The sequence below is a fragment of the Monodelphis domestica genome, chromosome 3, assembly GCF_027887165.1.
Source record: "Monodelphis domestica isolate mMonDom1 chromosome 3, mMonDom1.pri, whole genome shotgun sequence".
NCBI classification, from domain to species: Eukaryota; Metazoa; Chordata; class Mammalia; order Didelphimorphia; family Didelphidae; genus Monodelphis; species Monodelphis domestica.
The window spans coordinates 490839799-490860767 of NC_077229.1; the positions used below are offsets into that span (position 1 = coordinate 490839799).

Consider the following 20969-nt stretch of genomic DNA (forward strand, 5'->3'; position numbering starts at 1 on the left):
AATAATGGGCCATTGCCTGTGGATAGAAAGGGAAGAGGAGCATCTGGTTTAAAACCTTGGGAAAACCACTGCTTCTGTCACAGGGAAAGAAAAGTCCAGGAGGGAGGCCAATAAGAGAATTAATCCCTTTGCCTTATCACTTCCTGCTTGCTTTGTTATCCCCTTCCAGAACTTGTTCCTGGGAGGAGTTGAATAACACTGATGAGTCTAACACTTCTCTTCTGACCTACCTCTTTTCCCAATTCTGTCAGTTCCAAACATTTTCAGTACTATATCTTGGACTTTCAGAGCACTGTGGTTGTGCTTGCTGCTGTTAAACTCTCAAAAAATATACGTCATGGTTGACTTAGAGCACTGTAAGGTTCAGAAACCTTAAGGGAAGAGGCGTATGAGAATAGGATACTAGCTGGGCTGTCGCTGACCCATTCTGACATTTTCTTAATCAACAAATCCACCATCTCCCTCTAAGGAACCAACTTAACATATGGTTTTTACTTTCCTTTCTAAGTGTGACTCTGAGACATATGGAGAAACTAGCATAGTAGAGTAAGTATACAAAGTTCTGCAGCCCTTTTAGGAAAACCCCGGTTAATTAAATCTGTTAAATGTTGGACTCAGAAAAGCTTTTTAAGATAGTTCAAGTTCTAGTACTGCATGAGTCTCTGATTTGTGAATATTTTTTCTGAATGAAAGCCTTCTTTCCTCACTCCCTGTTCCCCCCACCCCGAAAACATTTCTTTCTTCTTCTGGTCTCTTTCTCTTTTATCATGACTTTTGGGTCTTTTAAAGCTTACCATACTCTTCTAGCCTGCATCAAGTTGATTGAGCCCCCTGACTTGAAAGAGTTTGCTTGATGTTGTTATGCTGGCAACAAAACAAAGGAAATCTGGTGTTGTAATATGATGGAACCCCTTGCCTTTTATCATCAGATCTGTATAAGGAAAACAAAATTCCACAAGCATCGCTTTAATGCCTTCTGGACATGGTCCTCTATGCTAGATGCTGAGGAAACAAAGACAAAAACAAACCAATTCTCACCCTCAAGGAGCTTATGTTCTAACTTCCTAAATCCTAATGTAAAAACCTAGGTTATGTTTTATCTGATATAGATAAAAAGGGAAGCTGGTGTCACAAATTATACTGCTCTCTAGAGGCAGCTGTATGGTATAATGGAGATTGCTGGTTCTATCAATGTTCTAGTCCAGAGTCAAGAAGAGTAGGACTAGGCTGGATTCAAATCCTGCCTCAGTCACTTGTTAGGTAACCCGTGGCAAGTCACTGAGCCTGTCTGCCTCAGTTTCCTCAATTGTAAAATTAGAAGAATAACCCTTTTTTCCTAGCATTGTAATGAGTTGCAAATGAGATATTTGTAATGCATTTTCCCAGACACATTAGTAGGTACTTAGTAAATGTTTGGTTCCTTTCTTTTCCTTCCTGTCAAACACAAAAGTTAGTGGTATTTTTATAAACTTGATCATCAGGGCATTGGTCTGGAACTTAAAGTGAACTGGATTTAGGCCTTGCCTGCAAATAATTTGTCATTTAGCAAAGAGAGGGCCACTGGATCTTTCCATCTCAAGGGGCAATGAGCAAAAGGATCATCTTCTACATTCCATTCCCATGAAGATTTCTCCACTTGTTGAAATAACATAAAAAGGTATTTTTTTAATATGAGTGTGGATTAGACTAGCTTGTCTGAAATTCTTTTAAATATGAGTCCTTGAACCTAATTAAAAGTGAATATGTGTGAATTAAGCTGATATATTATAGTTTAAGTTTACTTTATGTTCATTTTTATTTTTTAATTAATTAATTTATTTATTTAGTACATTTAGAACATTATTCCTTGATTACAAGAATCATATTCTTTCCCTCCCTTCTCTCCCCCTACCCTTTCTGTAGCTGACACGCAATTCCACTGGCTATTACTTGTGTCCTTGATCAAAACCTATTTCCATGTTGTTGATTTTTGCACTAAGATGTTCATTTAGAGTCTATATCCCCAATCATATCCTCTTGACCCATGTAATCAAGGAGTTGTTTTTCTTCTGTGTTTCTTCTTCCACAGTTTTTCCTCTAAATGTGGATAGTGATCTTTCTCATAGATTCCTCCAAGTTGTTCAGGATCACCGCATTGCGACTAATGGAGAAATCCATTACATTTGATTGTACCATAGTGTATCCGTCTCTGTGTACCACAGTGTATCCGTCTCTGTTTACAATGTTCTTCTGGTTCTGCTCCTTTCACTCTGCATCAATTCCTGGAGGTTGTTCCAGTCTCCATGGAATTCCTCCAGTTCATTATTCCTTTGAGCACAATAGTATTCCATCACCAACATATACCACAATTTGTTCAGCCATTCCCCAATTGGAGGGCATCCCCTCATTTTCCAATTTTTTGCCACCTCAAAGAGTGCAGCTATAAATATTCTTGTACAGGTCTTTTTCCTTATGATCTCTTTTTTTATTACTTTCCTTTGCTGTCATGTTAGCCAAATCTGCTAGGTGTGAAGTGATACCTCAGAGTTGTTTTGATTTGCATCTCACTGATTATAAGAGATTTAGAACACTTTTTCATGTGCTTATTGATAGTTTTGATTTCTTTATTTAGATATCACTTTAAATAGCATCATTGCACTAATGAATGTCAGGTACATACAGAAAGCATCTAACAAAACTCTAACTTTTGCCAGAATTGCAGAAACACAGAGACTGTAGCTTTCTATGTTTATCTTTTTTGTGCTTCACAAATTAATATATAGAAGAGGACTTCTTAGTAATATATATATTTCAGTACCACACACATATATAGACATCGTGCTCTACTATTCTCTAAGAGGTCTTGATGATTGTCAGGTAGGCATTGGACCGATCTGTGATTTTTGACATTAGAAAGTAAAGGAATGGATCTAGGCAACTGTTAAGGCTGCCCAGGCACAATGCTATAAGATAGAAAAAGTATAAGTCATCTGTGTTTTTGTTGTTGTTGTAGTTTACATGATGAATAATAAGTATTATGTTGCTTGGAGCGAAACAAATAGCAAAAATCACTAGAATGAGGAGACTCACTTTGAAATACCAGAACCATTTCTGATCATAGGCTTTAAGTGTCCGGATGATGGATGTGTAGCAGAATATAATGACACCAAGTGGAATTACAAATCCGATAAAGGCCAGAGAAATGAAGTAGTAGAGGTGGAAGTGTGACATCATCTCACAGGTGTTATGTACATCATGACAGGTATAGATCCCAAGTTGGTCCAGATAATACACTTGCTTTGTTATGAAGAGTGGCACCATATATAAGAAGAGAGTGACCCAAACCAGGCCACAAGCAAGCATGGCGTACATGCGCTTTGGGAGCCCACGGTAGGTGAAAGGGTAAACGATGGCCAGGTAACGACTGACACTGATGCAGGTGAGGAGGAGAGAAGAACAGTACATGTTGCCATAGAAAACAGCAGTGATCACACGACACATCACTTCTCCAAAGAGCCAGTTATTTCCATGGAGATGATAGGCTACTTTAAAGGGAAGTGTGACACAAAAGAGGAGATCTGCTACAGCCAAGTTAATGTAGAAGATGTTCATAGTGATGGACTTGGTCTGGAAGTAAAGCATCCACAGGGTTGCTGCATTGGCTGACACACCCACTAAGAATACTACTATATATATGGCAGGTATCAATTTGGTGCTTAGGGAGCTTGTCAGATAGCCCATGGTGCTATTATTTACATGAAGAGTAACAATACTTGATTTTTCCATAGTGCACTTCTCTTTAGTTGGGGTAGTTCCAGTCCAACCTTCTATAGCAGAAAGGGGAATTTCTTCATAGGAACTTTGAGGGACACCTTGAAAGGTCTTGATACGTAAGACAGAATCTCCAGAAATTTCAAGGTCATAATCTGCACCTATAATGTAAAGGAAAATTTAAATTAACAAGTATGAGGGTCATAGCTTTGGATTAGGAGAAAAAGTTATTTTCATAATCATCTATAACTGTGAAATTTGGATATTTTGTTTTTCTGAATTTCTGTGTTTTGTTTCTAAGATATACTTGTTCAAGGTCAGTCAGCAGGTCTTTGTTGCTTACCTTCTATGTATCTGACATCAGACTCACCAATGTATAAATGAAATATAAAATCATGCTCCTTAATTTTAAGGGGCTTAAAGTATGCATGAAACAAAACTAATAATTAGGGGCAACTTAAAAATTTGAAATATTAAGCACTAGACTATATGATAGCAACTGTGAGAGCAATTCAAGGTAAGAAGATGGAAAGTGTGGGCAGGAATGATGAGGTTGAGAATAACTTTTAAAATATCACTTTAGGAACTGTATAGTGCAGGAGTTCTTTTTTTTTTTTTTGGTGCAGGAGTTCTTAATCCAAGGATATATTTAAAATAATCTGTGAACTTGGAAAAGAACATGAATTATATTTTTATTCTAATGTAAATCTTTTCCCTTATAATTATATGTTTTTATTTTATGCATTTAAAAGTATCATTCTGAGAAAGGGCTCATAAACTTAGCCTGACTTCCAAAGAGAGGTCCATGCCCCCCAAAGCTACCTGAACATTTATGTGAGATGAATAGGAAACCTTTTTTTTTAAACATTTTGTTTTTTCTCTTCTTATTCTTTATCAGATGCATTGATAGATTTTATTCATGCCCACATGCTACCTAAAGATTAAATTTTTCCCAGGATAAGAATTTCTCATAAAATCTTAGTAAAGAAGCAATTGTTTAGCTTGTTAACACTTCTTGTGTGACTTCTGAATTCCTGTATGCTAGTGACTAGCATTAAGAGGAACAGGGAATGCCTTTTTGCAGAATGTGTAATTTTAGAGGAGACTAGAAGGAAGCCAAGAAATGGGGAAGCTAGAAATATACAGGCTTATATAGCTTCCAGGATATATTACAGACCGACAGACATTTATATATGTATAAGTCTGCAATTTATGTGTGTATATGTAAATGAATTTGTAAATGAATGTGTAATGAATGAAAATGAATATGTAAATGAATATCCTCTATGATAAGGTCCAACTTACCCTGTATAGATCTTATTTGTATATGATTGTTTGCATTTTGTCTCCTCCTTAGATTAAGCCCTTGAGAGTAGGGATTTTTTCTTCTTTTTATCCCCAGCTGTAGCATGTGGTAGACATTGAATAAATGCTTGTTGTCATGATGTTTGTGTGAGGTTAGACTTTAGATCACTTCCGAAACATTGCACTCATATGGTAACAGAAATTAATGAAAAAGTTGGTGTTTTTTTTTAATTTGTTTTTTAACTCTTACCTTCTGTCTTAGAATCAATATTGGGTATTAGTTCTAAAGCAGAAGAGCTGTAAGGGCTAAGCAATGGGGATTAAGTGACTTGCCCAAAGTCACACAGCTAGGTAGTATCTGAGGCTAGATTTGAACCCAGGACTTCCTGTCTATGGGCCTGACTCTCAATTCACTGAGCCACCCAGCTGCCCCCAATGAAAAAAGTTTTAAATGTACCCTTCCCTCCTGGTAGACAGAGGCCATATATGCAAGTTTTCTTTGTGTGTATGTACATATAGAACAGACATGTGTGTATAATATATAATATATAGCCATCTCCATACAGACATAAGCCTCAATATATGTTGATCTCAAGACATCTCTGTTGATATCCAGTTTGATATCCCAAAGACATTTGGAGATGGGAGACTGGAAATCAAGAGATTAGAAAATCCTTTCTAGAGAGAAGATGCTAAATAATAGAGAAGAAAAAAACACCCAGGACAACTTCTTGGGGAACACTGGGTAGAAGACATGACCTTAATTGAACAAAGGCCATTCAATTTGGTAAAGTCATACTTTTTTTTTAATCCTTACTTTCTGTTTTAGTAATGACTCCAAGGCTGAAGGACAAGGGGCTAGGAAAATGGGATTAAGTGAATTTAGTTCAGGATCACATAGCTAGGCAAGTGTCTGAGACCAGATTTGAACATAAGTCCTCCCTACTCCACGCCTGATACTTTATCCACTGTGCCACTTAGCATTTCTTAGCACGTGCCCAAAGCATTTCTTTAGCCTTATTTTAGGGCACCAAACATCCTAGAATATTGTCCGACTTTAAAAACTGATAAGGGAATTTTTTTAAACCAGTATGTGTCACAATTTAAAATAAAGCTTACATAATGATGGCTTTTCCAAGAGCATGCCATGTTAAACATTAATGGTGTTCATAGATAGGTTGGCTCACTCCTTCTATAAGACTTTCCTTTAATTATACTATTTTGTTTGATCCTATAAAGATCAGGCTAATATTTTTCTTCTTTATGATTAGATGTAGAAAATTTTGTATGACATTTCAGTATTGATGCCTTTTACTTTAAAGATTAATCCATCTACTTTCTAAAGCATGAAAATGGATACTCAGCAAAGGGATCGTGAGACTAATTCAGAGAGAGAGATAAGATACAGATTATTTCATGGCTAGCTTTCAGTGATAGTCATTATTTAACTTTTAAAATTTCAGTTCTTTCCTCCTTTTTTAACATCATCTCCTTTTACATTTTAAAAAAATAATAAATCACAATTTTTCTTCTTAGAATAAATATCCAATATTTTTGTAACTTCTTTGTCCTCAGCATTTCCACTTCAGCTGTTTCTAGAAAGAGGACTTTTTTTGAGAATTACATAAGGAGGGATATACTTTTGCTGATTTGCCCTAATACTTTCAGACTGAAATGTGCTTTTTTTTACTGAGACCTTTTGACCTATACTACAGGAGCAACTATGTTAATTTGAACTATAGTTTCTCATGTAAGTTAACTCACAATTTAAGGAAAAAGACTTACCTCTTTGACTCATAGCTGACGATGATAATAAAAGCAGTTGAATTGTTGCCCAAAGGAGAGTTTCCATTTTGATCACTGGAGTTCCTCTTCATAAAATACTCCTACTTATTAGTGAAGGTGAAGGGCTTCCTTAATTTCATAATTTAGGAACAATCATAAAATGTTAGATTTCTTTCTGTGCGTCCAGGACTGGGAATGGCTAGGAAGTTCTCCTTAGTTGTCAGTAGCAAATGGGTGTAACACATCTGAATGTGTAAATATGCATGACTCATCCTGAGTCTGACAAACAAGGAAAATATTAAATTGCTCATAAAAAAGCCATTTTAACTCTTAACTTTGATTTAATTTGAATTATTATTGGTGAGTGTAATTTTTATTCCCTACCCAACCCCATTCATGATTAAAATGTAAATTTATCATTGTTTTGATAAATAATACAATTATTTATAAACAAATGTTGCCCTTAATGATTACAGAAGTAAACTAAAAACAGATGGGGCTGGACCCTTAATTTTATTTGGTCCCATGCTTTCAGTATTATTTGTTTGATAAAATAAAGACAACTATATTCTGGAATTCTTTTGTAATAATTGGGCTTTGTTTATATGTTTCATTCAGGAACTCTGTACAAGCTTGTTTCCTTGTAGCATCATCAACCACAGCATCAAAATCTATGTAACATTTTCACAAAGTTTTCATTTGCCATGTATTTTAACCTCCATTTTTTCTCACAATATTTTTGTAATAACTCAAGGGGTCCAATGATTTGCCTGAGGAGGTCACTTAGCAGTTGAATGGCTAAGTCAGGATGAACCTAGGATTTCTAATTAACTCCTAATCCAGTTTTTCCTCTATTTTTACAATGTTCAGTAGTTTTGCTTAGTTTTTTTTCCCCTCCTCCATCTTGACAAACCACATTGTGTCTTTATTCTTAGACTATTACATGCATGATGTAAATGAAATATTTATGTTATGAGTGAATATGCATCATGGTTGAGTGGCCTTTTGGATATTCTCCATGTCTGCAGGCTTATATGAATTTAATACTTGTGTGAATAGATCTTTTGGCCTGAATATCACCTTCCATGACAATCCTCTATTCCCTACTATACCATACTCTAAAAACCCCAAAAAATAATTGATTGAAGATTGAACCTCAAATACCAGTCTGCAATCAGAAAATCACTTGTAATACTAGTTTTAGAAAACAAAGGTCAAGCCAGGATTGTGGTTTCTTATACAAATTTGATCATTGACTAAAGGTTCTTTTGAGTTACTCTGCTACTCTGTCAATACTTAAAATAAATTTGACTTGAAAACCACAGGGTTTTGGTTTAATTGAAAATGGTCACCATTAGTTCAATTTATATGACTGAGTCCTTAGACACTAGAACACAATTGCTTTCCTTCTTTGCGTGAAAGTTCATTCTATGATGTGCTTTCTTCAGAGAAGTGAGTTACTTGCCCAACTCTTTTCATGGTTGTATGAAATACAGCAGAGTAGACCTTGCACTTGATAATTAAGAATTCTACTGTTGGAAATATATCCCAAGGAAATAATGCTGCAAGTTCCCCTCCCTCCATAAAGATAAGCCATCCCTGAACAGATATAGAAAATGCACCAAACTCTACACCAAAATAAACTCAGAATGGTGAATGACCTGAATATAAAGAAGGGAACTCTAAGCAGTTTAGGCAAACACAGAATAGTATACTTGTCAGATCTTTGGGAAAGGAAAGACTTTAAAACCAAGCAAGAGCTAGAAAAAAATCACAAAATATAAAATTAATAATTTTGATTACATCAAATTAAAAAGTTTTTGTACAAACAAAACTAATGCATTCAAAATTAGAAGGGAAGCAACAAATTGGGAAACAATCTTCATTACCAAAACCTCTAACAAAGGTCTAATTACTCCAATTTATAAAAAACTAAACCAATTGTACAAAAAATCAAGACATTCTCCAATTGATGAATGGGCAAAGGACATGAATAGGCAATTTTCAGTTAAAGAAATCAAAAATATTAATCAGTACATGAAAAAGTGCTCTAAATCTCTAATAATCAGAGAAATGCAAATCAAAACAACTCTGAGTTATCACCTCACACCTAGCAGATTGGCTAACATGACAGCAAAGGAAAGTAATGAATGCTGGAGGGGGTGTGGCAAAGTTGGGACATTAATGTATTGCTGGTGGAGTTGTGAATTGACCCAACCATTCTGGAGGGTAATTTGGAACTATGCCCAAAGGGCGATAAAAACTCTCTGCCCTTTGATTCAGCCATACCACTGCTGGGTTTGTACCCCGAAGAGATAATAAGGAAAAAGACATGTACAAGAATATTCATAGCTGCACTCTTTGTAGTGGCAAAAAACTGGAAAATGAGGGGATGCCCTCCAATTGGGGAATGGCTGAACAAATTGTGGTATATGTTGGTGATGGAATACCCTTGTGCTCAAAGTTACAATAAAGTGGAGGAATTCTGTGGGGACTGGAACAACCTCCAGGAATTGATGCTGTGAGAAGAGCAGAACCAGGAAAACATTGTATATGGAGACTGATACACTGTGGTACAATTGAATGTAATGGAATCCATTAGTGGCAAAGCAGTGATCCTGAACAACTTGGAGGAATCTACAAGAAAAACCACTATCCACATTCAGAGGAAACACTGTGGGAGTAGAAACACCAAAGAAAAACAACTGCTTGAATACATGGGTTGAAGGGATATGGTTGGGGATATAGACTCTAAATGAACATCCTAGTGTAAACATCAACAACATGGAAATGGGTTCTACCCAATTAAATTGCATGTCAGCTACGGGAAGGATGGGTGGAGGGGAGGGAGGGAAATAAAGTGAGTATTTTAACCCCCCCCCCAAAAAAAAGTATCCAAAAAAAAAAGAAATAGCTGCAATGGTTAGTGGGGTAGTGTCTCATTTAGAGTAGAGTAAAAAGGCTTCATTAAGATGTCATTCCATAATTTTAATAGTGGACTCCTTCTAGCTCTATCATGTAACACATAAGTAGGAATAAAGGTGGGAGATGGTGTGATTATTCATGACATATATACTCTGGCATGACATGAGCAAGATTTGGAAACAGAGAATAGGAAAGGGTTCATATAGTTTGCTAATGTGTCAAATTTGGGAAGGAGGAAAAAGGATAATATAGTCAGAACAAAGATGTAAAGTAATGGATAGCTCGGATTAAGTGCCTAATGGGTCATGACTATGACAAAAATAGTGGTAAAGTAGAAAGAGTTGGAATGACAGAAGATAATGATAGGACTGAGGAAATTCAGAATTCTTAAATATGGAAGGAAGAACAGGTAGACAAGGTTGAGGGTATAAACTTCCCTGAGTAGAGCAGAGCTAAAGTAGAGGAGTATTTCATGGAAGTTAATTAGATTGAGAAAATGAAAATTTCTGTTATTTGAAAGAACTTCAAAATATGTTTTGAAGTCCTTCCTTTCTAGTAGAGGAAGGACTTCTATATATATGTATATATACAAAAGAAAATGGAACAAAGTTTTATTTAGTCATTTCAGTTGTGCCTGACTCTTTGTGGCCTTATTTGGGGGTTTTCTTTTTTTTTTTTAATTTAAACTGTTACTTTCCATCATGGAGTCAATACAATACTGTGTATTGGCTCCAAGGTAGAAGAATGGTAAGGGCTAGACAATGGGGGTCAAGTGACTTGCCCATGGTCACACAACTGGGAAGTGTCTGAGGCCAGATTTGAACCCAGGACCTCCAGTCTCTAGGCCTGACTCTCAATCCACTGAGCCACCCAGCTGCACCCCCCCCCCCATTTGGGGTTTTCTTTGCAAAGATATTTCAGTGATTGGCCATTTTCTTCTCCAGCTCATTTTAGAGATGAGGAAACTTAGGCAAACAGTGTTAAATGGCTTACCCAGGGTCAAATAGCCAGTAGGTATAGGCATCTGAGGCCAGATTTTAAATTGGGAAAGTGTTTTCTTGACTTCAGGCCCAGAATGACCTGAGAGTTAGTGAATAACAATTATGAGAATATGCTTAGGGGTAGGAGTGGTATCAATGGGATATTCAAAGCCATTTAGTCCACCCTCTTCATTTTATGGAACAGGAAACTGAGACTCAGAGTAGCTAAGCATCTTGCCCAAGAACACATATTTAGTAGCTGCAAAAAAACAGTATCTGAACCCAGGTTGTCTGATTTCCACTTTGATCACTCTTTCCCCTGAACCCTTTGTTCAGATCTCTTTCTCTAATATTTTCCACCCCATTTATTCATTCAACAAATATTTTGAATTAACTTATTAATTAACTGTTCTATATTAGTTTACCATCTTTATGGCCCCTAGGCAAGTCACTCAATGCCTCTATTCCTCATCTGTAAAATGACCTGGAGAGGGAAATGGCAAACCAATTCAGTATCTTTACCAAGAAAAACCCAAATGGGTTCATGAAGAATTGGACGTGACTGAAAAGACTTAAAAACAACATTAGTTTACATTCTAGACACTGCTCAAGACACTAGGGATATGAAGATATAGGTCCTCTTTCTTCCTTCCCCTCCCACCCAACAACATTCTTTTGTAGTAGGTAGTGAAGAAATTAAAAGGTCACAGGATGTTTTAAGAAAAGAGGAAGAGATTTTAAAGGTTATCTAGTTCAATTCATATTTAATAAAGGAGATTAATTTATGGGGTTTTACCACATTAGAGTTCTTGGTGTTTTAAACTGTGGTAACAGCTGAAATTATTTTGTTTCTCACACATAATTCTGATTTTGGAGAGGTCAGCACATAGTCCTCTATCTTGTTGGTCACATCATTCCTTGACAAATTAATATTCTTCAGTTACTAGTATTCTTTTCCAACTTGACGTCCATTAGAAGTTGAGAGAGTTTCTATAAAATGGAGTATATTTCACTCTCTTCCTTAGAGGCATATGATATAAATGCCCCTTTGTAATATTGTCCTATTTAGTATAGCAAGTCAACCATCAATTTTGCCATAAAGTTGTATAGCTGATTATAAAGCAGAAATAACTTAGTAAGTTATTTGGCTTCTGAGGAAGCAGTTACTCGTTCTTTATTACATTCCTCCTTTGTTTTTTCTTTCTTGTTATTCTTTCAGAGTTCTGATACTTATACATTTCTTTGGCTGGAAGAAATACAAGCAGCAATAGACTATGCCAATCTGGATGTGATCAGAGTAACCAAATGTAAGTGCCCTCTTATTTGGTTTGATGTAGATCTCTCTTCTTCCTATGCATGTCTTCTATTATTTATGTTCTCCATTTCTTGACAGGTTTATCCAAAAATTATTTGTCAGTTTTATTATATTATTTTACATAATTCAGGACTGTCTCCAGAAAAGTTGAGAATACCGATTTTTTATTATATTTGAAATTAATCTCTAAATTTTTTTCCATCTCTCTTGCTCTCTTCCTCTCTCCTTTCCTCCTTCCCTACCTTCCTTCATCTTTCCCCCTTTCCCTCCTTTCCTATCTTCCTTCTTTCCTACCTCCTTTCTTTTCTCATTTCTTCTTCCCTTCCCTTCTGTTTTCCCTCTTTCCCTTCCTTCCTTCCTGCCTCTATATCCATTTCTAAAAATTCATCTTTTATAATTCGTATTTCTCCTCTGTAGATCTTCCCACTATCTTTCATGACATAAAGGATAGAAAATATTTGCTTTCACTTGTCATTTGGAAGGTATTACATGATCATATATCATTTCACTCCTATTAGTGAAAATAAATCTGGTAAAAACCTCATTAACTTATCTTAAGTGGCACAATTAAGAATTCATTTCATTTTATCAAATCATAATCTGATGAAGTGGCTCAATTTTGTATCCCAGATGTGTTTTTAAACTTCAGAGACACTTTAAAAATTATCAAACATCAGAGATGCATTGCAGAAAGATGAAAGAGTAGGAGTGAAACTTCCTTGCCCTCCTAAAACCTCCTACAATCCACCAAAAATAAATATACTAAATCAATCCTAAAAGCAGAAAAAAGCAAATGGGCATTGACAGTAAATCTAAACAGCAAGGGACAACTAGGGAGGAAGTTTTTGACTTCTCTGAAGGCCTGTAACAGAAATTGAGCAAACAGCTTGGAATCAAAAAACAACCCCTGAGGGCAGGATTAGCAACCTCTATTTTTTTTCCTGAGCCCCAAGAGCCTACAACCAGGAGAATACCACTGGAATCCCCAGCTATGTCTGCTGCTAGAAGAACTAGAATTGGACAAGGGGAAGGTAATGATTTCTTTAAGACAACAAGAAATCATAGAGCAAAATGAAAAGAATGGAATAATAGAAAGGAATATAAAACATCTTACTACAAAAACAACTGACTTGGAAAATAGATCAAGGAGATACAATATAAGAATAGTTGAACTCCTGGGAAGCTACAATAAAAAACATTTAGACACCACACTCCAAGAAATCATTAAGGAAAATTGCCCAGGAAAATTGCCCAGAATTCCTAGGATCAGAGTGTAAAATAGAAATTGAATGCATCCATCAGTCACCAAGACCTAAATTAAAATGCACAGGAACATCATCGCTAAGTTCCATAGCTTCCAGGTTAAGAAAAAAAATGAAATACTACAGGCAACAAGAAAAAAAACCGTTTAAATACTGTGGAGCTTTAGTTAAAATAACATGAGACTTAGTAGCCACAACATTTTTAAAAATGCAGGACATGGAACATGGCATTTTATAAAGCAAAAAACTGGGCTTCCATCCAATAACATATCCAGAAGAACTGAATATAATTATAAAAGCTAAAAAAATAGATATTTAATGAACCAAAGGAGTTTAAACCATTCCTGGGAAAAATACAGAACTCAGTAGAAAATTTGATCTATAAGAAACATACAAAGGTAATGATGAAAGACTAATCATAAATGCCCCCCAAAGTAAAAATATTTTATTCTTGTATGTGAAAATGTTATTTAGGGCCCTTAAGAAGGCATCATTGCCTGAGTATTTTGAAAAGGATGTGGACAGAAGGAAAACATGAGATCAAGGGTGAATGAATGGAATGAGACAGAATGGTAGTGGAGTAGATCTGGAGAAGGTAGGGTGGAATGGCTATTTCATCTGGAGGAGGAATGAGAAGAGGAACTTTCATAGAAGGAGGTAGGAAGAGGGCAGAGGTAGTACTAGAATCCTACTCTCATCAGATCTGAGATAAAGAGAGAACCACATACACATTAAGAAAGGTAAAAATCTTCTTACTGTACAGAGAAACAAGAAGGAAAGGGGAAAGGGATATAGTAGGGACTGGGATAAGATAAGTGGGGGAAAGAAAAGAGAAGAGCCATTTAAGGAAAGGAATTTTGGTGGATTAAAAGAAGAAAGGGGAAGGGGATACTGGGAAAGGGAGTACATATCAAGAAATGGGAATAAGGGAGGGACTCTTAGGATAAGATAAGTCTGAGGTAGGGATACAGCAAAAAAAAAAGAAAGAAGTAGAATGAACAGTGAGGAAAAATAAAATGGAAGGAATTATTACAATAATAATTATGACATTGCATGTGAAGGGAATTGCATCCATAAGATGATGACAGATGGAAGAATATATGTTGTTTTCAATAAATACATTTTAAAATGAGACAGATATAGAATAAAAAGGTCTGGAGCAGAATATACTATGCCTCAGATGATACAATGAAAGTAGAGGTGACAATCATGATCTTGGAAAAAGTTTAAGCTAAAAAACACATAAAGAGATAAACATCAGTTTTAAAACTATGTACCAAATATTATAACATATGTATATATATACATATATATATATATATATATATATTCCATTTGAATAAGTTTATTTGGTCAATTTAGAACATTATTCCTTGGTTACCATAATTACCCTCACATTATTACCCTCCCTCCCCTCCACCCACCCTTCCTGCAGCCAATGCACAATTTCACTGGGTATTACTTATGTCCTTGATCAGAAAGTATTTCCATATTGTTGTTTACACTAGGATTTTCATTTAGAGTCTACATCCCCAACCATATCTCTTTGACACATGTATTGAAGCAGTTGTTTTTCTTCGGTGTTTCTACTCCCACAGTGCTAGGTGTGAGGTGATACCTCAGAGTTGTTTTGATTTGCATTTCTCTGATTATAAGAGATTTAGAGCACTTTTTCATGTGCTTATTAATAGTTTTGATTTCTTTAATTGAAAATTGCCTATTCATGTCTAATGTAATGGATTTCTCTACTAGCAGCAATGCAATGATCCAGGATAATTCTGAGAAACCTATAAGAAAGAACACTATCCACATTCAGAGGAAGAATAGTGGGAATAGAAACACAGAAGAAAAACAACTTCTTGATCACATAGGTTGATAGGGATATGATTGGGGATATAGACTCTCAATGATCACTCTAGTGCAAACATCAATAATATGGAAATAGATCTTGATCAATGACACATGTAAAACCCATAGGAATTGTACGTTGGCTATGGGACGGGTATTGGGGGGCGGGGAGGGAAAGAATATAAATCTTGTAACCATGGAAAAATATTCTTAATTAGTTTAATAAAATTTTCCAAAACTGAAAAAATAAAATAAAATAATAGGCAAAGAAGGATTTTTACCAGACTTCTTTTATGAAACAAATAGGGTGCTAGTACCTAAACCAGGAAGAGCAAAAACAGAGAAAGAAAATCATACACCAGTCTCATTATATGAATGTGGATGCAAAAGTCCTAAACAAAATGCTGGCTAGGAAATTACAACAATATGTCACAAAGATAATACATTGTGACCAAACGAGATTTATATACCAGGAACACAGGAATAGTTTAATATAATGAAAACTAGCAACATAATTGATGACAACAAAAGTAATAAAAACAAAATAAATAAAAAAGTAAATAAAAAAATAAAATATAAAAAATAAAAAAAAGTAAATAAAAAAAAGTAAATAAAAAATAAAAATAAAAAGTGACTATATCAAGAGATGCTGAAAAAGCCTTTGACAAAATATAATTCATTCCTATGAAAATTTTGGAAAGCATTAAGTATAAATGGAGATTGTCTTAAAACAAAGCATAGCATTTACCTATCCATCAGCATTATCTGTAATGGGGAGAAGCTAAAAGCCTTCCTAGTAAGGATCAGGAGTAAAACAAGGATGCCCATTATCACCAATATTATTTAATAATATTATTATTAGAAATGCTAGCAATAGCAATAAGAGAAGGAAAAGAAATCAAAGGATTCAGAGTAGGAGAACAAGTAATAAAATAATCTCTGTTTGCTTATGATATGATGCCAAATGTAGAAAATCAACTAAAAAGTTAGTTGAAACCATAGTTAATTTTAGCAAGAGTAACAATATAAAATAAATGCACATAAAACATCAGCATTTTTAAATATTACTAACAAAGACCTGCAAGAGGAGATAGAAATAGATATTCCTTTTTAACATAACACAAAAAGAATAAAATATCTAGGAGTATACTTGCCAAAACAAATCCAGGAACACAAAGTCAGATGTAAATGAATGTAGAAATATTCATTGTTCGTGGATGGGCAAAGCCAATATAATTAAGATTATAATCCTACCTAAATTAATCTATTCAATGCCATCCAAATAAATTATCAAAATATTATTTTATTGAGTTAGAAAAGTAATAAAATTAATTTGGAACATTGAAAGGTCCAGAATATCAAAAGAATTAGTGAAAATAATGTGAAGGACAGAGGTCTAGCAGTACTAGATTTTAAATTGTATTGTAAAGCAATAATTGTCAAAACTACCTGATACTAGCTAAGAAATAGAAAGGTAGACCAGTGGAACAGAAAAATATATATATATAAAACAAACAGCAGCAGTAAAAGATTATAGTATTCTGGTATTTGACAAAACCATAGATCCAAGATTTGGGAATAACAAATCACTGTTTAGAAAAAATTACTGGGATAATTAGAATCTAGTTTAATAGAAACTAGATATGGCCTAGTATGTTATACCATTTGCTAATATAAAAATTGATGCATAATCAAGACATAAAAGGACATGCCATAATTAAATTAGAAGAACAAGCAACCATACTCTACCTATCAGATTTTATGGATAGGAGATGAATTTTTGAGTCAAGACATGAAGACCATTGTGGAATGTAAAATGGATAATTTGAATATTTTAAATTGAAACATAAAATAAATAAAAATACAAATAAAATAAATGCTGCCAAAGATTAGAAGGAAAGCAGAAAATTGGTGGGGGAGAATGTTATAGACAACCCTTCAGATATAGGTCTCATTTATAAAATATATAATGAACTTTGTCAAATTTATAAGAATAAGAGTCATTCACCAATTAATGTAAGAGTCATTCACCAATTAATAAATTGAACAAATGATATGAACAGGCAATTTTCAGGTGAAAAACTCAAAGCCATATATAGGTATATGAAAAAATGCTCCAAATCGCTACTGATAAGAGAAATGCAAACCAAAAAGCTTCTAAAATAACATCTCACACCTAGTAGACTGCCTAAAATGACAAAAGGGCAAAGAGAAAAATGGTGGAGGGGATGTGGAAAAACAAACACTAATGTACTCTTGGTGGAGATGTGAACTGATCCAACAATTTTGGAGAGTAATTTGGAATTACACCCAGAGAGTTATAAAAAATACTCTTAGACACAGAAATGTAGAATTGGAAACTGAGGGGAAACCCTGAGGAGAATGACCGGACAAATTGTAGCATATGATTGTGATGGAATGCTACTAAGCCATAAGAAACAATGAACAAACTGGTTTTAAAATCCTGGAAGGAACTATACTAGATAATGAACAGTGAAATGAATAAACCAGAAGAACATTATATACAGTCACAGAAGTAATGCTGGAAGAATAAACTGAGAAGTTGCCTCCAGAAAATGAGAACAGAAAGATAAAACAGCAAAGAATTTATATGAACATGTTGGCCTCGATGACAGTGATGTGGGGAGGGAGAGGTTGGGACACTAGTGGATGGGATCTGTTATGTAGATATGAGGAAAAGTAAGTTAAACATATATGAGATTTGTGATTTCATATGTGTAATATTTTCTTTTTCTTAATTTGAAAATATTTGGAATAAAAAATTATAAAATATCAAACATCCATGGTTTGCATCTGTTTCTTATTTTCTTTCAAACGTGCATATTTCTCCAACCTGAACTTTTCCACTTTGTGGAAATATTAATGTCTTCCTTTCCTGAAGACTTAGACAAAAGCAGAAATAAGCCATTAGCAGTATGAGATAAGAACATATGGGAAAATTTGCAATATATGTGGAAAATGAAAGCCTCATAAATTTCTAACCCTCATAGAAACTATACAGCATGTTACAGTAAAGGCACAAGAAGAAGCTAAAATGGACAAGATTTTATTTTCCAAATTAAACTTAACTTTAAAATGTTGTTTTGTTTTATTTAAATTAAATTAAATATTCTGTTTAAAATTGGCCCACAAATGCTAACTCAGTTTTAAATCTTGCAGAGAGGACTATCTTTCCTTCGATTGTTAAGGAAACTATTGGTACAAAATGCTACATATACAGTCTATCACTTCAGGATGGCTTTGCTTAATTCTTTTTGCTTTATTAAAAGGTAGGGCTCTGGGGCAGCTGGGTAGCTCAGTAGATTGAGAACCAGGCCTAGAGACGGGAGGTCCTGGGTTCAAATCTGGTCTTAGACACTTCCTAGCTGTGTGATCCTGGGCAAGTCACTTGACCCCCATTGCCTAGCCCTTACCACTCTTCTGCCTTAGAACCAATTCCCAGTATTGATTCTAGGATGGAAGATAAGGGTTTTTATTTTTAAAAAAATTAAAATTAAAAAAATTAAAAAGGTAGGGCTTACTATTAAAAAGGAAATAATTATGTATTTGGATGCTATTATTATACAACACATCAAAACATTTTTAAAGGCGATTGAGTAGTTTAATAATTTTTCCCTGAAAGATAAGTTTTGCATTGTTTTAAAAACATTCTTGAATTGTTTTTATGAGTACAATTTTTAAAGCTAAAAACAATCCCTATTCAGCCTCTATAGCTTAAAATCTCTGTTTAATTATAGCATCAAGAAATTTAGCTAGAGTTTGAAAAATTTTCTTTGTATCAAGACTTAAAACAGATCCTAGTCATGTGGTTCAAGCAAAAACCCACTTATAGATAACTTGAGAGAAGATATTTTCTTGACATATTTTTTTAATCAAGTCAAATGGCAAAAATAATGTAAAGACCTATTTCCTCTTTCTAAGCTTAGGGTTCTTTTCCCTGAGAAATCAAGTTCTCTCTTATAATAGGTTTATTTCTGTATTTCACTTGGAAGATTTATTTTATAGAGATAAAAATCAGATTAAAATAGCTGGAGAAATACTAATTAATTGTTCATGAGTGTACAGAAGCTTTAATAAAAATAACAGTTCTCCCTAAACTAATTTACTTATTTTGTGCCATCTGAATTAAACTACCAAAAATCATTTTATTAAGCTAGAAAGATAATAAAATTCATATGTAAGATCAAAATATTAAGAATATCAAAGGAATTAATGGAAAAATATAAAGGAAGGAGTTGTAGTATAACCATATCCTAAACTATTATTATAAGACTAATTATTAAAACTATCTAGGACTGGCTAATAAATAGATGATAGATCAATGGAATCAAGTAGGTATATTATACACAACAATAAATTATTATGGTAAACATGTTTTTATAAAGATCTAACTTTGTTTTTTTAAATACACTTTTTCTTTATTTTATTCCATTAACAAATTTACACATATGTTTTCCAAGGTTACATGATTCATGTTGTCTCCCTCCCTTCTTCCCTCCCCATCTTGGAGTTGACAAGCAATTTCACTGGGTTATTATCACCCAAAACCTATTTCCATATTGTTCATTTTGGTAGGAGAGGAATCTTAGAAAAGCAAAACCCCAAATCATATGCCCAAATAAACAAGTGATAAATCATGTGTTTTTCTTCTGCATTTCTTCTCTCACAGTTCTTTCTCTAGAGGTGGGTAGCATTCTTTTCATAAGTCCCTCAGAATTGTCCTGGATCATTGTACGTTAGTAGCAAAGTCTGTCACATTTGAAGATCTAAGCTTTCAAGATAAGAACTCATTATTTGGCAAAAAATTATATAAAGAACTGGAAAGTAGTCTGGAATAAACTACATATAGAACAATATTTTACTCTATTTTCAAGAATAGGCCAAAACTGGGGGCAGCTGGGTAGCTCAGTGGATTGAGAGCCAGCCCTAGAGACGGGAGGTCCTAGGTTCAAATCTGGCCTCAGACACTTCCCAGCTGTGTGACCCTGGGCAAGTCACTTGACCCCCATTGCCTAGCCCTTACCACTCTTCTGCCTTAGAACCAATATACAGTATTGACTCCAAGATGGAAGGTCAGGGTTTAAAAAAAAAAAAGAATAGGCCAAAATTGATATATGCCCTAAATAAATATAAAGGGAGAATATTATAAATAAATCAGAAAAAAAATGGAACACATTCCCTATCAGATTTATGGATAGGAGAATAATTTATGATTAGACAGAGATAGTATTATGGGATATGAAATGGATAATTTTGATTAATTAAATTTAAAAGTTTTGTAAAAATAAAATTAATGTAGCCAAAATTAAAAAGAAAACAAAACTGATTAAGGGTTTGGGAGTGGGGGAAGGTTTGTAGCCAGTTTTTCAGATAAAGGCCTAATATCCCACAGACAGAGAACTGAGTCAAATGTATAAGAATATAAGTTATTCCCCAACTGATAAATGATAAAAGCATATAAACAAGCAACTTTTGGGAGAAGAAACCAAAGCTATATATGGGTCACATGAAAAAATGCTCTAAATCATTATCAGAGAAATGAAGATTAAACAACTTTAAGGTCTGATCTTATATCTATCAGATTGGCTAACATGACAGAAAAAGAAAAGTAGTATTCCATCACCAACATATACCACAATTTCTTCAGCCTTTTCCCAATCAAAGGGCAGCCCCTCATTTTACAATTTTTTTTGCCACCATGAAGAGTGCAGCTATGAATATTTTTGTGCATGTCTTTTTCCTTATGATCTTTTTGGGATATAAACCTAGCAGTGTTAT

At 34.4% G+C, this 20969-nt stretch overlaps 2 protein-coding genes across 11 annotated transcripts in view; one reads left to right on the forward strand and one right to left on the reverse strand.

Moving 5' to 3' along the window:
• Positions 1 to 20969, forward strand: part of LOC100010026 (ras GTPase-activating-like protein IQGAP2) — a 270208-nt gene that overhangs the window by 145196 nt on the left and 104043 nt on the right. For all 10 annotated transcript variants that reach the window (XR_008917926.1, XR_008917925.1, XR_008917924.1 and 7 more), the window contains one exon: positions 11965 to 12052. Coding sequence is in view for 5 of the 10 variants with exons in the window: in XM_056824762.1 (XP_056680740.1) it covers positions 11965 to 12052 (88 nt within the window). In the remaining 5 variants the exon portion in view is untranslated. The remainder of the gene's footprint in view (positions 1 to 11964; positions 12053 to 20969) is intronic.
• Positions 1757 to 7053, reverse strand: F2RL2 (coagulation factor II thrombin receptor like 2). The gene is made up of 2 exons (XM_007486464.3): positions 6841 to 7053; positions 1757 to 3911 (listed from the first exon to the last, which is right to left on the reverse strand). Exons 1-2 carry the CDS (start codon positions 6905 to 6907, stop codon positions 2833 to 2835), a joined length of 1146 nt encoding a protein of 381 aa, XP_007486526.2. The 5' UTR covers positions 6908 to 7053; the 3' UTR covers positions 1757 to 2832.

What these genes read in the sequence shown, in the direction of transcription:
- F2RL2 (XM_007486464.3), bottom strand. Translation starts at nt 6,907, where the DNA reads ATGGAAACTCTCCTTTGGGCAACAATTCAACTGCTTTTATTATCATCG. An exon ending in GTCAGCTATGAGTCAAAGAG is followed by an intron (nt 3,912 to 6,840) that starts GTAAGTCTTTTT and finishes TTTACATTATAG; the next exon opens with GTGCAGATTATGACCTTGAA.